The sequence below is a fragment of the Coregonus clupeaformis genome, chromosome 8 (genome assembly GCF_020615455.1).
Source record: "Coregonus clupeaformis isolate EN_2021a chromosome 8, ASM2061545v1, whole genome shotgun sequence".
NCBI lineage: Eukaryota > Metazoa > Chordata > Actinopteri > Salmoniformes > Salmonidae > Coregonus > Coregonus clupeaformis.
The window spans coordinates 22531914-22557217 of record NC_059199.1 but is presented as its reverse complement, the minus strand read 5'-3'; the positions used below and the strand labels follow the sequence as shown (position 1 = coordinate 22557217).

The following is a 25304-nucleotide window of genomic DNA, read 5'->3' as shown; positions in this document are numbered from 1 at the left end:
CAACATGTAGTCGGTTATTTGAAGAACGCAGGTAGAGAGGCCAAGAATACCGGGAAAAATGAGTTTCGTTCTTAAAGTTGTCTAATTCAAAGATGTTACTGTAACTAATCTGATGTACATATGATGTGTGCTGTACCTGCCAGACCGTTTTTTTTGTGTGTTCTGCAATAAAAATGTATTTAAAATAAACTGGCCAAACTGAGCAATCGGTGGAGAAGGGCCTTGGTCAGGGAGGTGACCAAGAACCCGATGGTCACTTTAACAGAGCTCCAGAGTTCCTCTGAGGAGATGGGAGAACCTTCCAGAAGGACAACCATCTCTGCAGCACACATAAAATGCCTTTATTTTAGAGTGGCCAGACGGAAGCCACTCCTCAGTAAAAGGCACATGATATCCCGCTTGGAGTTTGCCAAAAGGTGCCTAAAGACTCTCAGACCATGAGAAACAAGATTCTCTGGTCTGATGAAATCAAGAGTGAACTCTTTGGCCTGAATGCCAAGCGTCACATCTGGAGGAAACCTGGCACCATCCCTACGGTGAAACATGGTGGTGGCAGCATCATGCTGTGGGGATGTTTTTCAGCGGCAGGGACTGGGAGACTAGTCAGGATCGAGGGAAAGATGAACGGAGCAAAGTACAGAGAGATCCTTGATGAAAACCTGCTCCAGAGTGCTAAGGACCTCAGACTGGGGCGAAGGTTCACCTTCCAACAGGACAATGACCCTAAACACACAGCCAAGACAACACAGGAGTGGCTTTGGGACATGCCTCTGAATGTCCTTGAGTGGCCCAGCCAGAGCCCGGACTGGAACCAGATCAAACATCTCTAGAAAGACCTGGAAATGGGAAGAATGGGAGAAACTCCCCAAATACATGTGTGCCGAGCTTGTAGCGTCATATCCAAGAAGACACAGTACTGAGGAAAGGGTCTGAATAATTATGTAAATGTATTGTTTTTATATACAATTGCAAAAAAATCGAACAATCTGTTTTTGCTTTGTCATTATGGGGTACTGTGTGTAGATTGATGAGGGGAAAAAAACAATTTTAATCAATTTTAGAATAAGGCTGGAATGTAACAAAATGTGAAGGGGTCTGAATACTTTCCGAATGCACTGTATATCAATATTTGGGAATAAAGGCGTTTCCATCGCCATTTCTCGCATAGTTAATTTTACAGACACAAAAGGATCCCACCATGTCGAATGAACAAATTGTCTGTTTCCATCAGCACGGTCGTGTCATGCGTCAGGTAATTCATCCACAGGAAATTGTTGGATTGAAACCTGGTTAGTGAGTGATTTACTTTACCTATGTTTGTCATGTTCAGAGATAGACGCCCATCTTATATACAAACCCCACATCTACATTAAGAAGATTGTGTGTCCAAGCCCAATGGGGCAGACTTACTATAGTTTAACAAGGCGTAACCAGGTGTGTGAGTAGTGTGTACCCTATAGTGTCCCACAGCATGGAACAAAACAGATGAAAGAGAGGGAGAACCGAGGGAGGAAGGAAGGATGGTTTACCATCGAAATAGAATGGAAATAGCCTTATTATAAAATCCACATTATTGACACGCACAGAATGAGTTGGTGGCAATAAAAGTTGTTGAAAAATGTAGGCGCGCACACAGAAATGTAGGAGCACAAAAAAGATGAGGTAATAAAGCTAGAATTTTGCTATGCGTGCACTGGTGCTTGTTACGGATACAGGTATCCTGTGTCTTTTTGTGTTTTTCCTCTCCTTCTGCCCTAATCACAGGTGTCCTGTATGTTCCTGATTGGTGGTCGTTGGGGTGTCTGCTGATTGCTGAGGTGGACCAATCAGTGGACATTCCTCTGCATTGCACCACCTGTTTCTGGTTTTTCAATCACACATCCCATTGTTTAAAAGCCAGTCAGTTGTGTTTGTAGAGAGAGACTATTTTCCGTATGTGAGTATGGATACTGTGGTGTCCTGTGTTTTGTGTACTCACTCATTTGCTGGTTACTCTGTTTGGTAACTTTGTTGTGTGTTTCTGGGAAAAGGGGGATTTAAGCAAGTTGCCCTTGGGCATACATTACCCGTAGGAAGAAAACTGTCTAAAAACACTAGTTAGACCTGAGCGGACCACCCACTGTAATTTTTGTATGCTTAGCAGTAGCTTAGCGGTTCTTGAGGCAGGCAAGATCAGTTTAGGAGTTTTTTACACTATTGTTTCATTTCTTGGGTCCTGCTCAGCCCTTTTTCCCAAACCTTTTACAGTGTGTTCAAAATAAACATTTTATGTTTGACGGTAGTTTATGGTTCTCGTGTAGTTTTTGTTCTCACTGTTCCATGTCACGATTCTAATTTGCATGATTTATGTTACGGGTCTCTTTTCCATCCACCCTAGACATTTAAAGCCACGGGGTTCGTAACAGTGCTCCTAAATTAAAAAATCCATGTTACACAGCAGAATATTTAGGCCCATACAGTGAGGGAAAAAAGTATTTGATCCCCTGCTGATTTTGTACGTTTGCCCACTGACAAAGACATGATCAGTCTATCATTTTAATGGTAGGTTTCTTTCCATGGATGTAATACTATTGTTGTTTATGTAGAGTTCTGTTTCATTGATCAGGCTAGCTCTACATCAAACAACATTTTCTCATCATTGGACATCGTTGTCCTTATAGCACACACACTGTGGAGCAATACTATGATACTACTTCTGCCCTTTAGGCCTATAGGCTTATGTTTAGCCACTGTCCATTGTACTGTATGTTGTCTATTTACACAGGCCTATTTGTTCTAGTATCGGCTATATGTTTGTCTCTGGACTGTGCTGTGCTGTGTGTGTCCGACAACACGCTTGTGTGTGTTCCTTGTCCTGTGAAATCCCCTATTACCGCCTTTGTCCTTAATTCTTAACTATCATACAGTTTCACGGTCACACTACTGTGTGTGTGTCTGAGCAGGTTAGTGTGAGAGCGTTTTTGTCCTTGATTTCTAATCTGCATACTGTCCCTGATCTCACCACCTCTCTCTTTGTGTGTGTGTGTCTGTGTACAGTATCTTACTCTGTGTGTCTGGGTTTATGTGTGCCTTTCCACTCTGTCTCTCCCTCCTCCAGACCTGACCTGAATGAGATGAACATGACGTGTGTGTGTGTTTGTCTGACTGTGTGTCCCTATACTGTGTCTAACCGCCTCTGTGTGTGTTTCAGACCTGATCTACTGCACCAATGAGATGAACGTCTCTGTCCCCCAGCTGGCAGACACACTGTTTGAGAGAACAGCTAATAGTAGCTGGGTGGTGGTTTTCAAAGCCCTCATCACTACACACCACCTCATGATGTACGGCAATGAGGTGAGTGGAGCACACACATACACACAAGGTGGCAGGTAGCCTAGTGGTTAGAGCATTGGGCCAGTATAGAGCATATACAGTGCCTTGCAAAAGTATTCATCCCCCTTGGCGTTTTTCCTATTTTGTTGCATTACAACCTGTAATTTAAATTGATTTTTATTTGGATTCCATGTAATGGACATACACAAAATAGTCCAAATTGGTGAAGTGAAAATGAAAAAAACTAGTTGTTTCAAAAAATTCAAAAGAAATAAATAACAGAAAAGTGGTGCATGCATATGTATTCACCCCTTTTGCTATGAAGCCCCTAAATAAGATCCGGTGCAACCAATTACCTTCAGAAGTCACATAATTAGTTATATAAAGTCCACCTGTGTGCAATCTAATTGTCACATGATCTCAGTATATATACACCTGTTCTGAAAGGCTCCAGAGTCTGCAACACCACTAAGCAAGGGGCACCACCAAGCAAGTGGCACCATGAAGACCAAGGAGCTCTCCAAACAGGTCAGGGACAAAGTTGTGGAGAAGTACAGATCAGGGTTGGGTTATAAAAAAAATATCGGAAACTTTGAACATCCCATTTTAAATCCATTATAAAAAAATTGAAAGAATATGGCACCACAACAAATCTGCCAAGTGAGGGCCGCCCACCAAAACTCACGAACCAGGCAGGGAGGGCATTAATCAGAGAGGCAACAAAGAGACCAAAGATAACCCTGAAGGAGCTGCAAAGCTCCACAGCGGAGATTGGAGTATCTGTCCATAGGACCACTTTAAGCCGTACACTCCACAGAGCTGGGCTTTATGGAAGAGTGGCCAGCAAAAAGCTATTGCTTAAAGAAAAAAATAAGCAAACATGTTTGGTGTTCACCAAAAGCCATGTGGGAGACCCCCCAAACATATGGAAGAAGGTACTCTGGTCAGATGAGACTAAAATTAAGCTTTTTGGCCATCAAGGAAAATGATATGTCTGGCGCAAACCCAACACCTCTCATCACCCCGAGAACACCATCCCCACAGTGAAGCATGGTGGTGGCAGCATCATGCTGTGGGGATGTTTTTCATTAGCAGGGACTAGGAAACTGGTCAGAATTGAAAGAATGATAGATGGCGCTAAATACAGGGAAATTCTTGAGGGAAACCTGTTTCAGTCTTCCAGAGATTTGAGACTGGGACGGAGGTTCACCTTCCAGCAGGACAATGACCCTAAGCATACTGCTAAAGCAACACTTGAGTGGTTTAAGGGGAAACATTTAAATGTCTTGGAATGGCCTAGTCAAAGCCCAGACCTCAATCCAATTGAGAATCTGTGGTATAAAGATTGCTGTACACCAGCGGAACCCATCCAACTTGAAGGAGCTGGAGCAGTTTTGCCTTGAAGAATGGGCGTGGCTTGATATGCCAAGCTTAAAGAGACATACCCCAAGAGACTTGCAGCTGTAATTGCTGCAAAAGGTGGCTCTACAAAGTATTGACTTTGGGGGGTTGAATAGTTATGCACGCTCAAGTTTTCTGTTTTATTTTCTTGTTTGTTTCACAATAAAAAATATTTTGCATCTTCAAAGTGGTAGGCATGTTGTGTAAATCAAATGATACACACCCCTCAAAAATCCATTTTAATTCCAGGTTGTAAGGCAACAAAATAGGAAAAATGCCAAGGGGGTGAATACTTTCGCAAGCCACTGTAGGCCTAGGCTGTTGTAAAAAAAATATATATATATATATTAGGGCTGTCAAATGATTAAAATTTTTAATCAGAATTTTCAGTGGATTAATCATGATTAATCACTATTTGCAATTACACCTGAATCCTAACCATTTTTTTTCTGAAATGCATACCAAAAGATAAATAACAGGACACAGATACATAATTTTCATATTATGTCTGTTTATTAACACAGCCAAATAATGGTGTTTTAAATCAAGCTGAAACATACTACACACCATAATATTTGTCTTTGTAATGTTCCATCACTTCCTCTTTGGCATTCCTCTTAACCAGGATGTACAATTTACAGTATTCAATTGAACAGAAAGCAATAAATGTAGTCAAATCATAACAGTGACCTACCACATTTTTGCACAATTTGAGTCATCTGTGGAAAAAAACATTTTCAATAAAACTTTTAAATCAAACCAAAGAACAATCTTTTACCTTTTCCTCCATTCTTTAATCCAGTTGCTCAAAAATCCAGTTGCTAACTACTATAACATGTTGCACTGAAACTGGTCTTTTTGTTTGAACATCACCTTTCAAATCTACTGAGCTTCATCATCTTTCAGCCAGTTGCTGAGGCAAACTAACTTGTTCACATTTTCTGAAAGTAAAGCTGACCTTTTCTTGTTCACAATGTGACCTGCAACTGAGAAAAGTCGTTCACAGGGAACAGTGGTTGCAGGAGTGGCTAGATATTTGTGAGCTAGTGAGGCCAGCTTCTCATGGGCTCCTGAATGAGATGCCCACCACCTCAAGGGGCAGTCCTCCAATTTAATGGTGGGCTCTGCTCTGTACCTCTGTATGGCAGGTTGGACCTCTTCATCTTCTGATTCTGAATCTGAGCCCATTTGCAGAAGGCTGATTTTCTTCCTGGGTGGCCCATCATCATGTGTCTGTGAAGACCTTCTGGGTGATTCTTGTTGCAGCATCCCTTCAAGTGTGGTCCACACCTCTTCCCTGTCTGTCTTGGGCAGGCATTTCAAGTCTTTGAAACGAGGATCCAAAACTGTAGCAATCTGGAGCCATGCATTGTTGAGCTGTTCTTGACGGGATGCTAGGTCCTCCTTGAACTTGGTCTTGAATCTCACCACATATGCAGGGTCCTCATCACAGGCTTCCATCTTGAGACGCAAGTGGCAGAGAGAAGGTAGTACCACAGAACAGGAGACATAGGCCTCTCCACCCAGGAGCTCAGTTACATACAGTGGGGCAAAAAAGTATTTAGTCAGCCACCAATTGTGCAAGTTCTCCCACTTAAAAAGATGAGAGAGGCCTGTAATTTTCATCATAGGTACACGTCAACTATGACAGACAAATTGAGAAAAAAAAATCCAGAAAATCCCATTGTAGGATTTTTAATGAATTTATTTGCAAATTATGGTGGAAAATAAGTATTTGGTCACCTACAAACAAGCAAGATTTCTGGCTCTCACAGACCTGTAACTTCTTCTTTAAGAGGCTCCTCTGTCCTCCACTGCGTTAACTGTATTAATGGCACCTGTTTGAACTTGTTATCAGTATAAAAGACACCTGTCCACAACCTCAAACAGTCACACTCCAAACTTCACAATGGCCAAGACCAAAGAGCTTTCAAAGGACACCAAAAACAAAATTGTAGACCTGCACCAGGCTGGGAAGACTGAATCTGCAACAGGTAAGCAGCTTGGTTTGAAGAAATCAACTGTGGGAGCAATTATTAGGAAATGGAAGACATACAAGACCACTGATAATCTCCCTCGATCTGGGGCTCCATGCAAGATCTCACCCCTGGGTCAAAATGATCACAAGAACGGTGAGCAAAATCCCAGAACCACACGGGGGGACCTAGTGAATGACCTGCTGAGAGCTGGGACCAAAGTAACAAAGCCAACCATCAGTAACACACTACGCCGCCAGGGACTCAAATCCTGTAGTGCGAGACGTGTCCCCCTGCTTAAGCCAGTACATGTCCAGGCCCGTCTGAAGTGCATTTGGATGATCCAGAAGAGGATTGGGAGAATGTCATATGGTCAGATGAAACCAAAATATAACTTTTTGGTAAAAACTCAACTCGTCATGTTTGGAGGACAAAGAATGCTGAGTTGCATCCAAAGAACACCATACCTACTGTGAAGCATGGGGGTGGAAACATCATGCTTTGGGGCTGTTTTTCTGCAAAGGGACCAGGGACGACTGATCCGTGTAAAGCAGTGGTCACCAAACTGCGGCCCGCGGGCCGGATACGGCCCGTCAGCACATTTGGCCCGCCCTCTGAACAATACCAGAGACGCTATCGGATTTTTTTCCTATTTGGCCTCCAGAAAAAAAATCCTAGGCCCGGCCCTGTCAAAGAGAGAACGGAATAATGGCGAAAAGGTTAGGTAAGAGAAAAATTGATTCAGAATGCAGGGTATTTAACCTGCAGTGGACAAACGATTATTTTTTTGTTCAATGCAAAGAAAAGGCTGTTTGTCTCATCTGTCAAGAGACGGTGGCGGTATTCAAAGAATACAATCTTCGCCGACACTATGAATCCCGTCACAAAGACAAGTACGATAGCTTGCAAGGCCAAATACGAGCAGACAAACTCTCAAAGCTAAAAAGTGGACTACTATCTCAGCAGAATACATTTATACGCCAAGCTCAGCTGAACCAGGCATCCGTTCGGGCCAGCTTTCGGGTTGCTAAACTGATAGCAAGCAGCGGTAAGCCTTTCACTGACGGAGAGTTTGTTAAGAAATGTATGGATGCTGTCGCGAGGAGGTGTGTCCCGAGAAGAAAGATGCATTTAATGCCGTAAGTCTGTCGAGCGAGTACAATCACCAGACGCGTTGAAGAAATCGGGAGTAATGTATATGCCCAGCTGCAGCAGAAGACGAAAAGAATTTGACTTTTTTTCATTAGCACTGGATGAGAGCACGGACGTGCAAGACACAGCGCAACTGCTCATTTTTATTCGTGGAGTTAGCGCAAACTTTGAGATATGCGAGGAGCTGGCAGCCCTCCAAAGTCTCAAAGGGACTACAACGGGAGAGGATATTTTTGACAAAGTGTGCCAAACCATGGAGAAGTTGGACCTGGACTGGTCAAAGCTAGCTAGCATCACGACTGACGGGGCTCCTAGCATGGTGGGCGAAACTTCGCGGTCTAATAGGACGCATGAACCGGGAGTTGGAAAAAGGGGTCTCACCGCCCCGCTACGAGTCCACTGCCTAATTCACCAGCAAGCACTGTGCTGCAAAGTGTTGACGTGGGATTCTGTAATGAAGGTTGTGGTGTCGTGCATAAACTTCATCAGAGCAAAGGGACTTAAACACAGGCAGTTCCAAGAATTCCTGTCTGAACTGGAGTCTACGACGGAGATGTGCTGTACTACACAGAGGTCCGATGGCTGAGCCGGGGCAGAGTTTTGAGGCGTTTTACGAGCTGCTACCCGAAATTAACGCATTTCTTCATTTAAAAGACAAAACGGTCCCAGAGCTGATCGACCCAGAATGGAAATGGCACCTCGCATTTTTAACAGACGTGACAGAAATACTTAACAGCCTTAACTTGCAGCTACAAGGCGAGGGGAAACTCATTTGCGACATGTATTCACACATAAAAGCATTTGAGGTGAAATTAGCGCTGCTTTTGGAACAAGTGAAAAAGCGCAACCGTCCATCTTCCTGCTACCCAAAACCTGTCGACAGAGAACCCAGCGGTCCCGTTCCCAGCTGAAAAGTGTGTGGAAGCACTGGAAATGCTGAAGGCGGAGTTCGGTGTGCGATTCAGTGAACTACATGTTCATGCAAAAGAAATCCGTCTTTTTCAGAACCCCTTTGTTGCCGACATTGATGAAGCCCAGCCTTCATATCAGTTTGAGTTGGCTGAGTTACAGAACTGTGATGTTCTGAAAGACGCATTCAAGCCCAACAGTCTCATTGACTTCTATGCCGCCCTCCCAAACGACACATATCCAAACATCAAAAAACACCCTTTTCTCGCATGAAACTGCTGAAAACTCCGATGAGATCAAGATTGACAGATGAACATTTGCATCAGTGCTTGAGACTGGCTGTAACTAGAATGGAACCTGATATTCAACTTCTCACCAGCCAGATGCAGGCCCACAGTTCACACTGATGAACATACATAGGTAAGCTCACTTTTCTGACTTGAATGAGTCATTCTGAGCATAAACAAATATAATCATAATAAAATCTACTGGGATAAAATCCATCTTTACAACCATACTGGTAGTGAAATGTATTGTGCTGTGTAGGTGCTGTATCACTTAGTTCAGTTTCTCAACCTGCTTCCTTTGTGGTTTTCACAGGAAGTTGATGAGAGAGAGCTGCAAACAGCGGTGTCTACAAGCCTACTGGAACCTACAAAAGGATTATAAGGAAGGAACACAAGAACTTTAAGAGACTGCTCATATGTGTCAGAGAGATTCTGCTCTGACAACTGAGCTGAACTTTTATCTGTTAAGATTGTGCATGGCACAACAGAAAGTTAATGTTCCATGGCTTTTTTTTCTATGAAGAACCCAGAGAGAGTTATTTAGTTATTATTTATTTCATAAATAGTGTTATTTATTTCCTGTTTTTTCTGTGAAGAACTCAGAGAGGGTTATTTAGTTATTATTTATTTCATTAATAGTGTTATTATTTGTTTCCTGACTTTTTTCTGTAAAGAACCTGGAAAGGGTTATTTGGTTATGTGTGGCTTTCTGGAAAACAATACATTTTTTAAGCTCCCCACGATCGTCACACTTTTTCTGTTACAAACTGACACCGGCCCCCCATCAGAGAAGGGAAAAGTTATGTGGCCCTCACAGGAAAAAGTTTGGGGACCCTGGTGTAAAGGAAAGAATGAATGGGGCCATGTATCGTGAGATTTTGAGTGAAACCCTCCTTCCATCAGCAAGGGCATTGAAGATGAAACGTGGCTGGGTCTTTCAGCATGACAATGATCCCAAACACACCGCCCGGGCAACGAAGGAGTGGCTTCGTAAGAAGCATTTCAAGGTCCTGGAGTGGCCTAGCCAGTCTCCAGATCTCAACCCCATAGAAAATCTTTGGAGGGGAGTTGAAAGTCTGTGTTGCCCAGCGACAGCCCCAAAACATCACTGCTCTAGAGGAGATCTGCATGGAGGAATGGGCCAAAATACCAGCAACAGTGTGTGAAAACCTTGTGAAGACTTACAGAAAACGTTTGACCTGTGTCATTGCCAACAAAGGGTATATAACAAAGTATTGAGAAACTTTTTGTTATTGACCAAATACTTATTTTCCACCATCATATGCCAATAAATTCATTAAAAATCCTACAATGTGATTTTCTGGAATTTTTTTTCTAATTTTGTCTGTCATAGTTGACGTGTACCTATGATGAAAATGACAGGCCTCTCTCATCTTTTTAAGTGGGAGAACTTGCACAATTGGTGGCTGACTAAATACTTTTTTTCCCCACTGTACCTACGCACACAAACACACACATGCACACAGAGACAGTGTATTATTAGAACAGTGGTTATCAACATATTATTATTATTATTATTATTATCATCATCATTATTTTTTACATAGATACATGTTATTGATATTTGACTTGGTTTAATTCATTCCAGAAAATAATCAAAGCGATGTTATTTGATAAGTTACAGACTGATTTACCTGCATGGCTCTAGAAGTGTCTCCAGCCTCTGCAGTTTATCCCACTCTGCTGCGGTCGGCAAAACGAGTTTGTGCTCCTGATTGTCCAGGGCTGCGATGACAGAATCTGACGGCCCAGCAAACGCATGTTTGGCGTTGACATGGTACTTCAAGCTTGAACAGCTCCGGTGAAATTGAAACTCCTTCTTACAAATCTTGCAAATAACCTTGTACTTGTTAACTGTACCATCATCATTCTTTTATATTTGAATCCGTCAATAGGCCCACTTTGCTCACCTTGCTCCATCTCGCCTCTAGCTCCCAACCACTTTCCTGACCTGAATAATTTGTCACACTGCGCATGCGTGAAATGCGTAAAAAAATTGACGTAATTAACAGCAAACAACTAATTAACGTCGTTAACGCGCTATTTTTGACAGCCTAAATATATATATATATATATTATATATATATATATATATATATATATATATATATATAAAAATATATATATATATATATATATATATATATATATATATACATATACACAGTGGGGAAAAAAGTATTTAGTCAGCCACCAATTGTGAAAGTTCTCCCACTTAAAAAGATGAGAGAGGCCTGTAATTTTCATCATAGGTACACGTCAACTATGACAGACAAAATGAGAAAAAAAATACAGAAAATCACATTGTAGGATTTTTAATGAATTTATTTGCAAATTATGGTGGAAAATAAGTATTTGGTCAATAACAAAAGTTTCTCAATACTTTGTTATATACCCTTTGTTGGCAATGACACAGGTCAAACGCTTTTCTGTAAGTCTTCACAAGGTTTTCACACACTGTTGCTGGTATTTTGGCCCATTCCTCCATGCAGATCTCCTCTAGAGCAGTGATGTTTTGGGGCTGTCGCTGGGCAACACGGACTTTCAACTCCCCTCCAAAGATTTTCTATGGGGTTGAGATCTGGAGACTGGCTAGGCCACTCCAGGACCTTGAAATGCTTCTTACGAAGCCACTCCTTCGTTGCCCGGGCGGTGTGTTTGGGATCATTGTCATGCTGAAAGACCCAGCCATGTTTCATCTTCAATGCCCTTGCTGATGGAAGGAGGTTTTCACTCAAAATCTCACGATACATGGCCCCATTCATTCTTTCCTTTACACGGATCAGTCATCCTGGTCCCTTTGCAGAAAAACTGCCCCAAAGCATGATGTTTCCACCCCCATGCTTCACAGTAGGTATGGTGTTCTTTGGATGCAACTCAGCATTCTTTGTCCTCCAAACACGACGAGTTGAGTTTTTACCAAAAAGTTATATTTTGATTTCATCTGACCATATAACATTCTCCCAATCCTCTTCTGGATCATCCAAATGCACTCTATCAAACTTTAGACGGGCCTGGACATGTACTGGCTTAAGCAGGGGACACGTCTTGCACTGCAGGATTTGAGTCCCTGGCGGCGTAGTGTGTTACTGATGGTAGGCTTTGTTACTTTGGTCCCAGCTCTCTGCAGGTCATTCACTAGGTCCCCCGTGTGGTTCTGGGATTTTTGCTCACCGTTCTTGTGATCATTTTGACCCCACGGGGTGAGATCTTGCGTGGAGCCCCCAGATCGAGGGAGATTATCAGTGGTCTTGTATGTCTTCCATTTCCTAATAATTGCTCCCACAGTTGATTTCTTCAAACCAAGCTGCTTACCTATTGCAGATTCAGTCTTCCCAGCCTGGTGCAGGTCTACAATTTTGTTTCTGGTGTCCTTTGACAGCTCTTTGGTCTTGGCCATAGTAGAGTTTGGAGTGTGACTGTTTGAGGTTGTGGACAGGTGTCTTTTATACTGATAACAAGTTCAAACAGGTGCCATTAATACAGGTAACGAGTGGAGGACAGAGGAGCCTCTTAAAGAAGAAGTTACAGGTCTGTGAGAGCCAGAAATCTTGCTTGTTTGTAGGTGACCAAATACTTATTTTCCACCATAATTTGCAAATAAATTCATTAAAAATCCTACAATGTGATTTTCTGTATTTTTTTTCCTCAATTTGTCTGTCATAGTTGACGTGTACCTATGATGAAAATTACAGGCCTCTCTCATCTTTTTAAGTGGGAGAACTTGCACAATTGGTGGCTGGCTAAATACTTTTTTTCCCACTGTGTAATATAATATATATATATATATATATATATATATATATATATATATATATATATATATATATATATATATACACAGTGAGGGAAAAAAGTATTTGATCCCCTGCTGATTTTGTACGTTTTCCCACTGACAAAGAAATGATCAGTCTATAATTTTAATGGTAGGTTTATTTGAACAGTGAGAGACAGAATAACAATAAAAAAATCCAGAAAAACGCATGTCAAAAATGTTATACATTTATTTGCATTTTAATGAGGGAAATAAGTATTTGACCCCCTCTCAATCAGAAAGATTTCTGGCTCCCAGGTGTCTTTTTATACAGGTAACGAGCTGAGATTAGGAGCACACTCTTAAAGGGAGTGCTCCTAATCTCAGTTTGTTACCTGTATAAAAGACACTTGGGAGCCAGAAATCTTCAATCAGATTCCAAACTCTCCACCATGGCCAAGACCAAAGAGCTCTCCAAGGATGTCAGGGACAAGATTGTAGACCTACACAAGGCTGGAATGGGCTACAAGACCATCGCCAAGCAGCTCGGTGAGAAGGTGACAACAGTTGGTGCGATTTATTCGCAAATGGAAGAAACACAAAATAACTGTCAATCTCCCTCGGCCTGGGGCTCATTGCATGATCTCACCTCATGGAGTTGCAATGATCATGAGAACGGTGAGTAATCAGCCCAGAACTACACAGGAGGATCTTATCAATGATCTCAAGGCAGCTGGGACCATAGTCACCAAGAAAACAATTGGTAACACACTACGCCGTGAATTACTGAAATCCTGCAGCGCCCGCAAGGTCCCCCTGCTCAAGAAAGCACATATACAGGGCCGTCTGAAGTTTGCCCATGAACATCTGAATGATTCAGAGGAGAACTGGGTGAAAGTATTGTGGTCAGATGAGACCAAAATGGAGCTCTTTGGCATCAACTCAACTCGCCGTGTTTGGAGGAGGAGGAATGCTGCCTATGACCCCAAGAACACCATTCCCACCGTCAAACATGGAGGTGGAAACATTATGCTTTTGGGTGTTTTTCTGCTAAGGGGACAGGACAACTTCACCGCATCAAAGGGACGTTGGACGGGGCCATGTACCGTAAAATCTTGGGTGAGAACCTCCTTCCCTCAGCCAGGGCATTGGAAATGGGTCGTGGATGGGTATTCCAGCATGACAATGACCCAAAACACACGGCCAAGGCAACAAAGGAGTGGCTCAAGAAGAAGCACATTAAGGTCCTGGAGTGGCCTAGCCAGTCTCCAGACCTTAATCCCATAGAAAATCTGTGGAGGGGAGCTGAAGGTTCGGAAAGGCCAAACGTCAGCCTCAAAACCTTAATGACTTGGAGAAGATCTACAAAGAGGAGTGGGACAAAATCCCTCCTGAGATGTGTGCAAACCTGGTGGCCAACTACAAGAAACGTCTGACCTCTGTGATTGCCAACAAGGGTTTTGCCACCAAGTACTAAGTCATGTTTTGCAGAGGGGTCAAATACTTATTTCCCTAATTAAAATGCAAATAAATTTATAACATGTTTGACAGTATTTTGTTGTTATTCTGTCTCTCATTGTTCAAATAAACCTACCATTAAAATTATAGACTGATCCTGTCTTTGTCAGTGGGCGAACGTACAAAATCAGCAGGGGATCAAATACTTTTTTCCCTCACTATCTCAATCAATCAATCAATCATTGGGCAATATAAATTTGTAACAGTGCCAAATGGGTCTATCAACTGTAAAATGTGAGCACAACAGAGCCACAGTTACAACTGAAGTATCTGATCATCAATAGAAAAAGCAAGTTTGTTTTTTAACACAGCGGCCACATATCATCAGGTAGGTCCTTCTTAAATAGCCTACGACATGTTGTTGAAATGTTAAAGCTTCTTACGATAGCCTGCTGATTTATTTTATTTTAATTATTATTATTTTGTTAATTTTTTTTGGAGCGGGCAGAGCGTTTCGCAAAGACCGCTCAGTGAGCGATGGAAGGGGTTTCCGACCACTCAACTCCGATCACATATTCTGTTGCAGGTGGTTCGTTTGAATTGACTAAATGCTCTGGTATTAAATAAAATTAAATGTTTTACTCCATGAAGTAATCCAACAATGTGTACGCCGCCATCTTTTCTATTTCAAATCTTCTCATTGATTGAGACAGGTGGCCACCCCAAAGTGCCGCATGTCATGAGCGCGACTCAGAAATCAAGCTTTGGGTTGAGTGACACTCTGGGCTGGGGACGTTTTGGAAACCCTCTGGGCCAGTTGATCATCCCCGTCAATGGCCCCCACCAAACAGCTGATTTGTTGCGTGGAGTAGTTTACCGAAGGTCGACAGCGGTAGGGGTAGGAAGGCAGGAGGAAAGATGTTCCAAGTTAAGATATCTACCAGTAAATGCTAAGGCAAGAATGGGTATGCAACCAGGTATTTAAAAAGTTTTGGTTGAATATTTGTGATATGCAATTCAGTCATGAAATAACCTACCTTAAAATTCTGACATTTCCTCTAGGCTATTTGTTCATTGAAAGGGCATTGATGTTATGGTAGCCGATTTAGAAGTTCTACTGCTCTTTTCTCTAACCTGCCAAGTTTCTCTTTCTTCATCTCGCTCTCTTTTTTTCTTTCCCTCTATCTCTCACGTTCTGTCTCTCTGTCTCTCCCCCCCCCCCCCTGAGGTTTTCTCTATAAAGCTCAGCCAAGAAACAGTCCCCATGCATTCTTTGGGGAATGTGTTGTCATGCCGAATTAAGGTGCAGTCAATATCTTATTAGATCAAGGGTGTTTTCCTGTTGTGCACGGAAATGTATGTACACACACACACGTGCACACACTGCTACCAAGGCTAGTGGGGTGTGTGTACAGTCCCCTGAGAGTGTTTGTCCCAGTCGTCTCCTGTGTGTGTGGCGAGTGTAGACAGACCCCTTTGTACCAAAACAAACATATTACAGGAAGCATATGACAATGAGCAGGACAGAGTCAGACCCAGAGACCGAGAACCATGGCTGGCTGTGCAGGAGGGAGGACACTAATAAAGTGCTGATGCTAAGCACATGCTCCTGTCTCCCACCTTGAGAGAGGGGGGCGTTGTGAATGTGCGTATTTACTGAGGGAAAGATAAAGTAGTGTGCGCATGTTATATACTAACACTATATGAGTCACCTCCCTGCTGTCCCAGATACTGAATGGACCAATCTGCCTCAGTGACGGCACTGGAAGAGTGTTGTCAATACTACTAATAACCCTCGGAGTGATTGGGGGAGGGAGTGAATGGAGGAGAAATGGAGAAAAGGATGGGATAGAAGTGAAGGAGGGAGGTGGAAAGAGATGAGGGAATGAATGGAGGAGAGAGAAAGGGACATATTGTGAGGGAATTGATTGAAGGGGAGAGATCGAAAAGAGTGAGACAGAGGAACAGTGAGTGAGGAAGGTAGAGATGGTGAGAGAGAGGAAGAGATAGGAGGGAGAGTGTAAAAAAAGTGCTGTAGAAAAGTGCTGACAGTGAGTGTTGTCAGAGGGGAGATGGAGGAGAGCTCTGAGAATCTATTGTGTGTGTAGGGTCAGACTGACTCTAATGGAGGTCACCAAGCACAATCATCTAGTGACCTTGCGCATATTGCATACTGAATGGTAGGGTGGACACAAAGTGGTGTGGGGTGTACAGGAATGATTAGTCAACAGGATATCCTTATCTGTGTAGCACAAATATGTCTCTTAAGGCATCAGCATGCTTCAGTTCGGTTAAGATACACTATATATGCAAAAGTATGTGGACACCCCTTCATGTTAGTGGATTCGGCTATTTCGGCCACACCCGTTGCTGACAGGTGTATATAATCAAGCACACAGCCATGCAATCTCCAGAGACCAACATTGGCAGTAGAATTGCCTTACTGAAGAGCTCAGTGACTTTCAACGTGGCACTGTCATAGGATGCCACCTTTCCAACAGGTCAGTTCGGCATATTTCTACCCTGTTAGAGCTGCCACGGTCAACTGTAAGTGCTGTTATTGTGAAGTGAAAACGTTTAGGAGCAGCAACGGCTCAGCCGCGAAGTGGTAGGCCCCACAAGCACACAGATCGGGACCACCGAGTGCTGAAGCGCGTAGTGCATAAAAATGGTCTATCCTCGGTTGCAACACTCACTACCGAGTTCCAAACTGCCTCTGGAAGCAACGTCAGCACAATAACTGTTCGTCGGGAGCTTCATGAAACTGATATCCATGGCCGAGAATGCCAAGCGTCAGCTGGAGTGGTGTAAAGCTCGCCGCCATTAGACTCTGGAGCATTGGAAACGCGTTCTCTGGGGTGATGAATCACGCTTCACTATCTGGCAGTTTGACGGACGAATCTGGGTTTGGCGGATGCCAGGAGAACGCTACCTGTCCCAATGCCTAGTGCCAACTGTACAGTTTGGTGAAGGAGGAATAATGTTCTGGGGCTGTTTTTCGTGGTTCTGGCTAGGCCCCTTAGTTCCAGTGAAGGGAAATCTTAACGCTACAGCATACAATGACATTCTAGACAATTCTGTGCTTCCAACTTTGTGGCAACAGTTTGGGGAAGGCCCTTTCCTGTTTCAGCATGACAATCCCCCCCGTGCACAATGCGATGTCCATACAGAAATGGTTTGTCGAGATCGGTGTGGAAGAACTTGACTGGCCTGCACAGAACCCTGACCTCAACCCCATCGAACACCTTTGGGATGAATTGGAACGCCGTCTGCTAGCCTGGCCTAATCGCCCAACATCAGTGCCCGACCTCACTAATGCTCTTGTGGCTGAATGGAAGCAAGTCCATGCAGCAATTTTCCAACATCTAGTGGAATGCCTTCCCAGAAGCGTTGATGCTGTTCTAGCAGCAAAAGGGGGACCAACTCCATATTAATGCCCATGATTTTGGAATTTGATGTTCGACGAGCAGGTATCCACATACTTTTGGTCATGTAGTGTAACCAAAGAAATCTGTAATTTATTTAAATGTTTTTGCTGAAGAGATCTGAAGAAAGCGTAATTTTACATTGTGGTCCTCTGTAGCTCAATTGGTAGAGCATGGCACTTGTAATGCCAGGGTAGTGGGTTTGATCCCCGGGACCACCCATACCTAAAAAAATATGCACGCATGACTGTAAGTCGCTTTGGATAAAAGCGTCTGCTAAATGGCATAATATTATCATTATTATATAAGATGTTTGGTGCAGTATATTTTTTAATCAAAAAAATTGCATGAAAACGAGTCGTGACAAAGACTTTATTGAAGAATCTTTACTGTTGACCAATCACTGACCTTCGGCTCCGAACTTCAGCTTGCCTCCAGAAAAGAAATGTTGTGCCCGAACAGCCGAAAAAACCCTCACCGAAGTCCAAAACGAACAAAAACGTCACAATGTCACTATAATATATGCACGAACTCTACCAAACTGTTTCTGCTGGGAAGCATGTGGATGCCTTTAGGCTCCAGGCTAGCTCGGCCCAGCAGGAGGTCCACGCACATACAGTGGAGACTTTTGATTAGTGTTGTTCTGCAAGTTGTAGAAGTCAAAAGTGCAGCGCTGTATTCCAGCACTAGGTTCCTGCATACAGATATTTCGATTAGTTATGTGAGGGGAGTACATTTGGTTTCCCCACACACTCACAGCACTTTCACTAGTGATGGGGGGGCCCACATTTTTTTTGCTAGGTAGTTAATGTTAGCTAGCGCTAGTCGTCTGTACCTGCTCCATAACTCCAGTATTTCTCCTTCTCTAGCTTGTTCTCCATCTTCTTTTTAAATGGTGAGCCAACATTCTTTCAGCACTTATTTCCATGACTGATCAAAACTTTTCTCATGGCTCTCTCTTGTCCCTCTGCAGCAGACATGGTGAGCAATATGTTTGGAACATCGAATCGCAATAAAATCACAGTATCGAATCGCAATACATCGAGAATCGTGAGAATTGCACTACATATCCTATCGGCACGGTTTGCTCCCTCTCACCATTTCTATAGGTGGCTCTCTTTGCTACAGAGTAATTCTTCAAGAGTAAATGGGCCGTTGCTTGGTATTCTATAGGGGGGTAGATAAAGGTGTGTAGTGGTGTAAATCAGCATCACAAACGGTGAGTCATAATGTTTGGCTGCATCATTTACCCTCTTGTACAGATCCATCTACCAACGTGTGAGTGGCTGTTTGTCGTCGTACAGATCAACGGTAGTTCTGCTTTGTGACAGCAGGAGCCCACGCACCATTACTCCCCTGTCACTACTACACACACACACACACACCTTGTCGCACCGTCCGGTGAACAAATTATTTATAAAAGCTGTCCATCTCTTTCCCTATCCGCACCCTCCGTCTCACTCTCTACCACCACTCTGTTTCCCTCTTTTTTCTTTAGATCTACCCCACTCTTTTTTCCTCCATCTCTTTTACACTATCTCTGGGGCGGCGCACAATTGGCCCAGCGTCGTCTAGGGTAGGGGAGGGAATGGCCGGCAGGGAGGTAGCTCAGTTGTTAAAGCATTGCGTTTGCAACGCCAGGGTTGTGGGTTCGTTTCCCACGGGGGGCCAGTATAAAAAAAACCAAAAAAACAACATGTATGCACTAACTGTAAGTCACTCTGGATAAGAGCGTCTGCTAAATGACGTAAATGTAAGCAGCCAATGCAATGCCTTTTGAGTCTCACTAACTTGTAAGTGTAGGGGTGTGAAAAGGACACAGGGGTAGGGAGGAAGCAAAGAAGACCCTCAAGTTTGGGGATTTACCCCAAGAGACAAACAGTGGGAGATAGACAGAGTGAGAGTGTGGTTGGAGGAGAGCTAGAGAAAGACAGTTTGGAGGAGCTTTAGAGCTTTCTCAGTGAAGATTCAGTAGATTTATTAATAATAGATGGGGTTTTTCTCTGACATAGTCGACCGTTATGCTAACATTAATTATTTGATGGGCTAGCAGACTGCTGCTCAGCTTGTTTCTCCTCTCCTCTGAATCCATCTTTATCTGCAGTCTATGGCAGTACATGCATGTTCTCATGTCTCAACTTTACTCTGATTTCCTATATTCAAGTCGTCTTGATTTAATTTGGAACTATTCAACCCATTTGATATGAGTAAATGAATGCTCTCATGGTCTGGCCTATTGTGTGAAATAAGCAAGTCTGTGTGGTCCTGCTGTACTCTGTCTCTCTTTCCTCTCGCTCTTGCTCTCTCTCTCTGAGCCCAATTGATGTTTTTTGGGAGCAGCAAATCCAGGTGAAAGCTATAATCCCTTACTGATGTCACCTGTTAAATCCACTTAAATCCGTGTAAATGAAGGGGAGGAGACTGGGTAAAGAATAATTTTTAAGCCTTGAGATAATTGAGACATGGACTGTGTATGTGTGCCATTCAGAGGGTGAATGGGCAAGACAAAAGATTGAAGTGCCTTTGAACAGGGGTATGGTAGTAGGTGCAAGGCACACCGGTTTGTGTCAAGAACTGGAACGCTGCTGGGATTTTTGCACTTAACAGTTTCCCATGTGTATCAAGAATGGTCCACCAACCAAAGGACATCCCAGCCAACTTGACTCAACTGTGGGAAGCGTTGGAGTCAATATGGGCCAGCATCCTTGTGGAACGCTTTCGACACTGTAGAGTTCATGCTCCGACAAATTGAGGTTGGTCTGAGGGCAAAAGGGGGGGGAAGGTGTTCTTAATGTTTTGTACACTCTGTGCTCTTACAGCGGTAAATGAGTGTCATTTTTCCACACTGAATTCTCAAGAAATTGCCATCCAAAAGCAATTGTCCAATAACTATTCATACATTGTGACAATAATGACACATCATGAGAATGGCTGCAAGAGTTCAGATAAGCATGAGATTCCCATTTTATATCGGTAGAGTTATCGGCTGATACGATATAGCATTAGAAGGCCAATATCGGCCGATTTAGTATCGGTGAGCCGACAATATCGGTCGGGCTCTACTCTCGATCTATCTTGCTCTCGCTTTTTTTCTCGCTCACTCGCTCGCTCTCTCTCTCTGCCTGTTTGTCTGTGTGAACTGACCTGTTTTAGCCTTGTTTGACACACGCCACATTCTCCACTGCAATATAGAGACCAAATGTCCCCAAAAACAACCACTCAGGTGTACGTCCCAAATGGCACCCTATGAGCTCTGGTCAAAAGTATTGCACTTAATAGGGAATAGGGTGCCATTTGGGATGCAGAAGGGGGTTAAGAAGTTGAACTGCCTGGCCCAATACTTTAAAAGTTAACTTTGCCGCTGGCCAAATGCTTAGCCAGCCACACACACACACACACATACAATCTGCAGAGCACATTTTATTGGCTCTTAAACCAGTCCTTAAAAAAATAATCATGACAACTGCTCTTCCTCCCTACCCTGAGAAATGCTGAAGAGAGAATATGATGGATGTTAGTTTTCCTTCCTTCATTTAATGTTTTCTTCGGAGAGTTCCAAATCACCAAGACATTGTTTCCCCCTTCCTCTTTCTAAAAGTAAATTGAGTTTTTCTCTCTCGATTTCTTCTCTTGACTCCTAAGTGGGAGAACACAAGAAAGCCTGCTAGTTGTGTGTGTGTGTGGGGTGTCTGTTTTTTTTTAGTATGTGTGCTCTCTCTGTCACGGCAGTGTGACAGATAATGGAAAGCGTGTCAGCTAGTGTAGCGTGAATCCCCCGCATTCTGAGATGCTCCGTTAGAACTGGGAACACCAGCCTATATGGGGATCGTCAGCCAGGAATGTCCACGTTCAGGCCTGCTGATGTCTCAGCAGAACGCTCCTCTTTCTGGGAATTCCCATCACTGAGGAAGAGGCCAGACAGAGTGTTTGTGTGTGGGTCCCTCATCCCTGCCAATTGAATCTAGACCATGTTGATATTACACAAGATGGGATTTATCCCAAATTGTACCCTGTTCCCTATATAGTGCACTACTTTTAGCAAGAGCCCTATGGGGCCCTGGTCAAAATTAGCGCACTACATGGGGAATAGGGTGCCATTTGGGGCAGTGTATGGGATTATTCCGACCCTGTTTAGTCAGGAATTGCTTATTTATCTGACCTGAGACTTATGGCTTATCTTTTAATTTTTTCTTCCATTCTTTCTCTCTGTTTTTCTCTCCTCAGCGTCTCATCCAGTACCTGGCCTCTAGAAACACCCTCTTCAACTTGAACAACTTCTTGGACAAAGGTGCTTTGCAAGGTATGGTATATCTTAAAACAAACTCATACAATACTAGCGCATGATTAGACACACACTGCTTTGGTCTCAGATTCTCTCCTTTTGTTTTTAGTGGGGTGGGGGAAGGTTTTACTGGGGGGGGTTCTGTGGTGTTTTTGTCAAATGAGGATGGTTCAAAGTCTCGTCTCTCTCTCTCTCTCCTTCCTTTCTCTCCCTCCCAGGTTATGACATGTCTACATTCATCCGTCGGTACAGCCGCTATCTGAATGAGAAGGCCATGTCTTACAGGCTGGTGGCTGTGGACTTTACCAAGATGAAGAGAGGGTAGGATGCACAATATTTCATACATCTAGTCTACAGTACCAGTCAAAGGTTTTCTTTATTTGTACTATTTTTTTTACATTGTAGAATAATAGTGAACACATCAAAACTTTCCTTCTTGGTAAAATAACCCTTACACAGCCTGGAGGTGTTGGGTCATTGTTCTGTTGAAAAACAAATTATAGTCCCACTAAGCCCAAACCAGATGGGATGGCGTATCGCTGCAGAATGCTGTGGTAGCCATGCTGGTTAAGTGTGCCTTGAATTCGAAATAAATCACTGACAGTGTCACCAGCAAAGTACACCCACACCATCACACCACCTCCTCCATTCTTTATGGTGGGAAATACACATGCGGGGATCATCCGTTCACCCACACCGCATCTCACAAAGACACGGCGGTTGGAACCATAAATCTCACATTTGGACAAATTTCCATCGGTCTAATGTCCATTGCTCGTGTTTCTTGGCCCAAGCAAGTCTCTTCTTCTTATTGGTGTCCTTTAGTAGTGGTTTCTTTGCAGCAATTCGACCATGAAGGCCTGATTCACACAGTCCCCTCTGAACAGTTGATGTTGAGATGTGTCTGTTAGTTGAACTCTGTGAAGCATTTATTTGGGCTGCAATTTCTGAGGCTGGTAACTCTAATGAACTTATCCTCTGCAGCTGAGGTAACTCTGGGTCTTCCATTCCTGTGTCAGTCCTCATGAGAGCCAGTTTCATCATAGAGCTTGATAGTTTTAGCGACTGCACTTGAAGAAACTTTCAAAGTTCTTGAAATGACCTTCATGTCTTAAAGTAATGATGGACTGTCGTTTCTCTTTGCTTATTTGAGCTGTTCTTGCCATAATATGGACTTGGTCTTTTACCAAATAGGGCTATCTTCTGTATACCCCCCTACCTTGTCACAACACAACTGATTGGCTCAAACGCATTAAGAAGGAAATCAATTCCACAAATTAACTTTTAAGAAGGCAAACCTGTTAATTGAAATGGAGGAGAGGATTGAAATTTGTTTAACACTTTTTTGGTTACTACATGATTCCATATGTGTTATTTCATAGTTTTGATGTCTTCACTATTATTCTACAATGTAAAAATAAAGAACTTTTGACTGGTACTGTATTTCACACTGTCCTTGGCTGGCCTGGTTCCACAACCACCATAGTTCCTGGAACGTGCTGGAAAGGAAAATGTGAAAAGAAAGTATCCAAGCAGCTTAGGACGTTTCAGGTTGGTTCTATAGTGTGATTCGGGTAAAATATTCCTTAGCAACCCGTCAGAACCAGCTAATCCAGTTTTTTATTCTAGAAAGAGAAAGACTAAGTGAAAAATGTTGGTGTGTGTGTATGTTCCAGGATTGACGGTGTGATGCGTACCATGAACATAGAGAAGCTCATAAAGACCCTTCCTATAATCCAGAACCAACTAGACGCACTGCTAGACTTCCAGGTAACAGGGTGTGTGTGTGTTTGTGCGTATAGAGGAGGCGTGTGTGTATTCAATGGAATGTGTGCGTTTCCAATGGTGGACATGGGTGTCAGGTGTGAGATGAAATGTTTAAGTTATTGATGTTCTTTAGAGGTTGAGATTTTATTTTATTTTTTTAAATGCCTCTCTTCCACCCTCTGTCCAGGCCAACCCTAATGAGTTAACTAACGGGGTGATCAACTCAGCCTTTATGCTGCTGTTCAAGGACTCCATCCGTCTGTTTGCTGCCTACAACGAGGGCGTCATCAACCTACTGGGTAAGGACTGGTCTAGAATCAGATTTAGATCCTCCAACCTCCTGGGTCAGGACTATTGGGACTGGTGGGTATTATCATAGTATAATAGAATGGTTCATTCTAATTCTATGGGTGTTATCCTATTCATATTATGTGGGTTCTTCCAGGGCATAGCACAAGGTTATTGTATCAATTTGATATGATTAATTATGTGATGTTAGCCTCAGACAGTGAATGCCCTGTACAGTGTTTTTATAGGCGGCTGTGGCTGAGTGTCTTTTGACAGGTTGAGATGTATTTTTGAAGTGCTAAGTGTTCCTCTGTCTCCTATCACTCTCTACTAATGGCTTCTTTGTACTCTCCTCTTCTCACTCATTCTCTGTCCTTTTCTCGCATTCTTTTTCGCTCTCTCTCACACTTTCTCTCTGTCACTTTCTCTCTCTCAGAGAAATATTTTGATATGAAGAAGGGTCAGTGTAAAGACGCATTGGACATCTATAAGAAGTTCCTCTACAGGATGACCAAGCTGTCAGAGTTTCTCAAAGTAGCAGAGGTACACACACCTGCATGCACGCGGACACACACGCTCAACAGTTTCCCGTGTGTATCAAGAATGGTCCACCACCCAAAGGACATCCAGACAACTTGACACAACTGTGGGTGGGTGCGCAACTTAATATTAGGAAGGTGTTCCTAATGTTTGGTATACTCAGTGTACATACTTTAACTTATTTACTTGTATCTCTTTTTTGCCCTTTTAAGGCAAGTCAAAACACATAGCCTGCCGGGACATACCCTATTATATTTTTATGTCACGTGTAGCATTCTTAGACAAAGATGAAATCATGTATGAGGAAGTTGTCTGTAGGTTGTTTTTGTCATATCGACTCGTGCTGGAATGTTGCTATGTGACACAGGGCATCATGCATGCTAATGTGTTTCCCTAAATATATGTTGGAAACTTTCCTGGCACTTGGAGCCAATGAAACTGAATGAAATGATTTGAATAGTTATGCTTCTTGATTATATCTTGTATTACATAATCTCACCCACACACATAAACATAGACATCATACAGGCACACACACCCACCCTCTCTCTCTCTATACTCACACACACAGTCTCGGTCCTGATTTAAATGTACTTGTAAATCAGAGACAAGGTTTAAAGATTGCTGTCCATCAGATTCTCAACCAAATTTACTGAGCATTTGCAATTATGACAAAATCAATGGATATATGATGCCCTAACAGTTGTGCAAAGTTGGTAGAAACTTATTCAA

At 43.0% G+C, this 25304-nt stretch overlaps 1 protein-coding gene across 11 annotated transcripts in view; it reads left to right on the top strand.

The window, feature by feature from the left end:
* Nucleotides 1-25304, top strand: part of si:ch211-200p22.4 (phosphatidylinositol-binding clathrin assembly protein) — a 55908-nt gene that overhangs the window by 13296 nt on the left and 17308 nt on the right. For all 11 annotated transcript variants that reach the window (XM_041882626.1, XM_041882625.1, XM_041882622.1 and 8 more), the window contains exons 2-7: nucleotides 3191-3333; nucleotides 21920-21995; nucleotides 22196-22298; nucleotides 23654-23747; nucleotides 23932-24043; nucleotides 24469-24575. In XM_041882626.1, the coding sequence (XP_041738560.1) occupies nucleotides 3191-3333; nucleotides 21920-21995; nucleotides 22196-22298; nucleotides 23654-23747; nucleotides 23932-24043; nucleotides 24469-24575 (635 nt within the window). The remainder of the gene's footprint in view (nucleotides 1-3190; nucleotides 3334-21919; nucleotides 21996-22195; nucleotides 22299-23653; nucleotides 23748-23931; nucleotides 24044-24468; nucleotides 24576-25304) is intronic.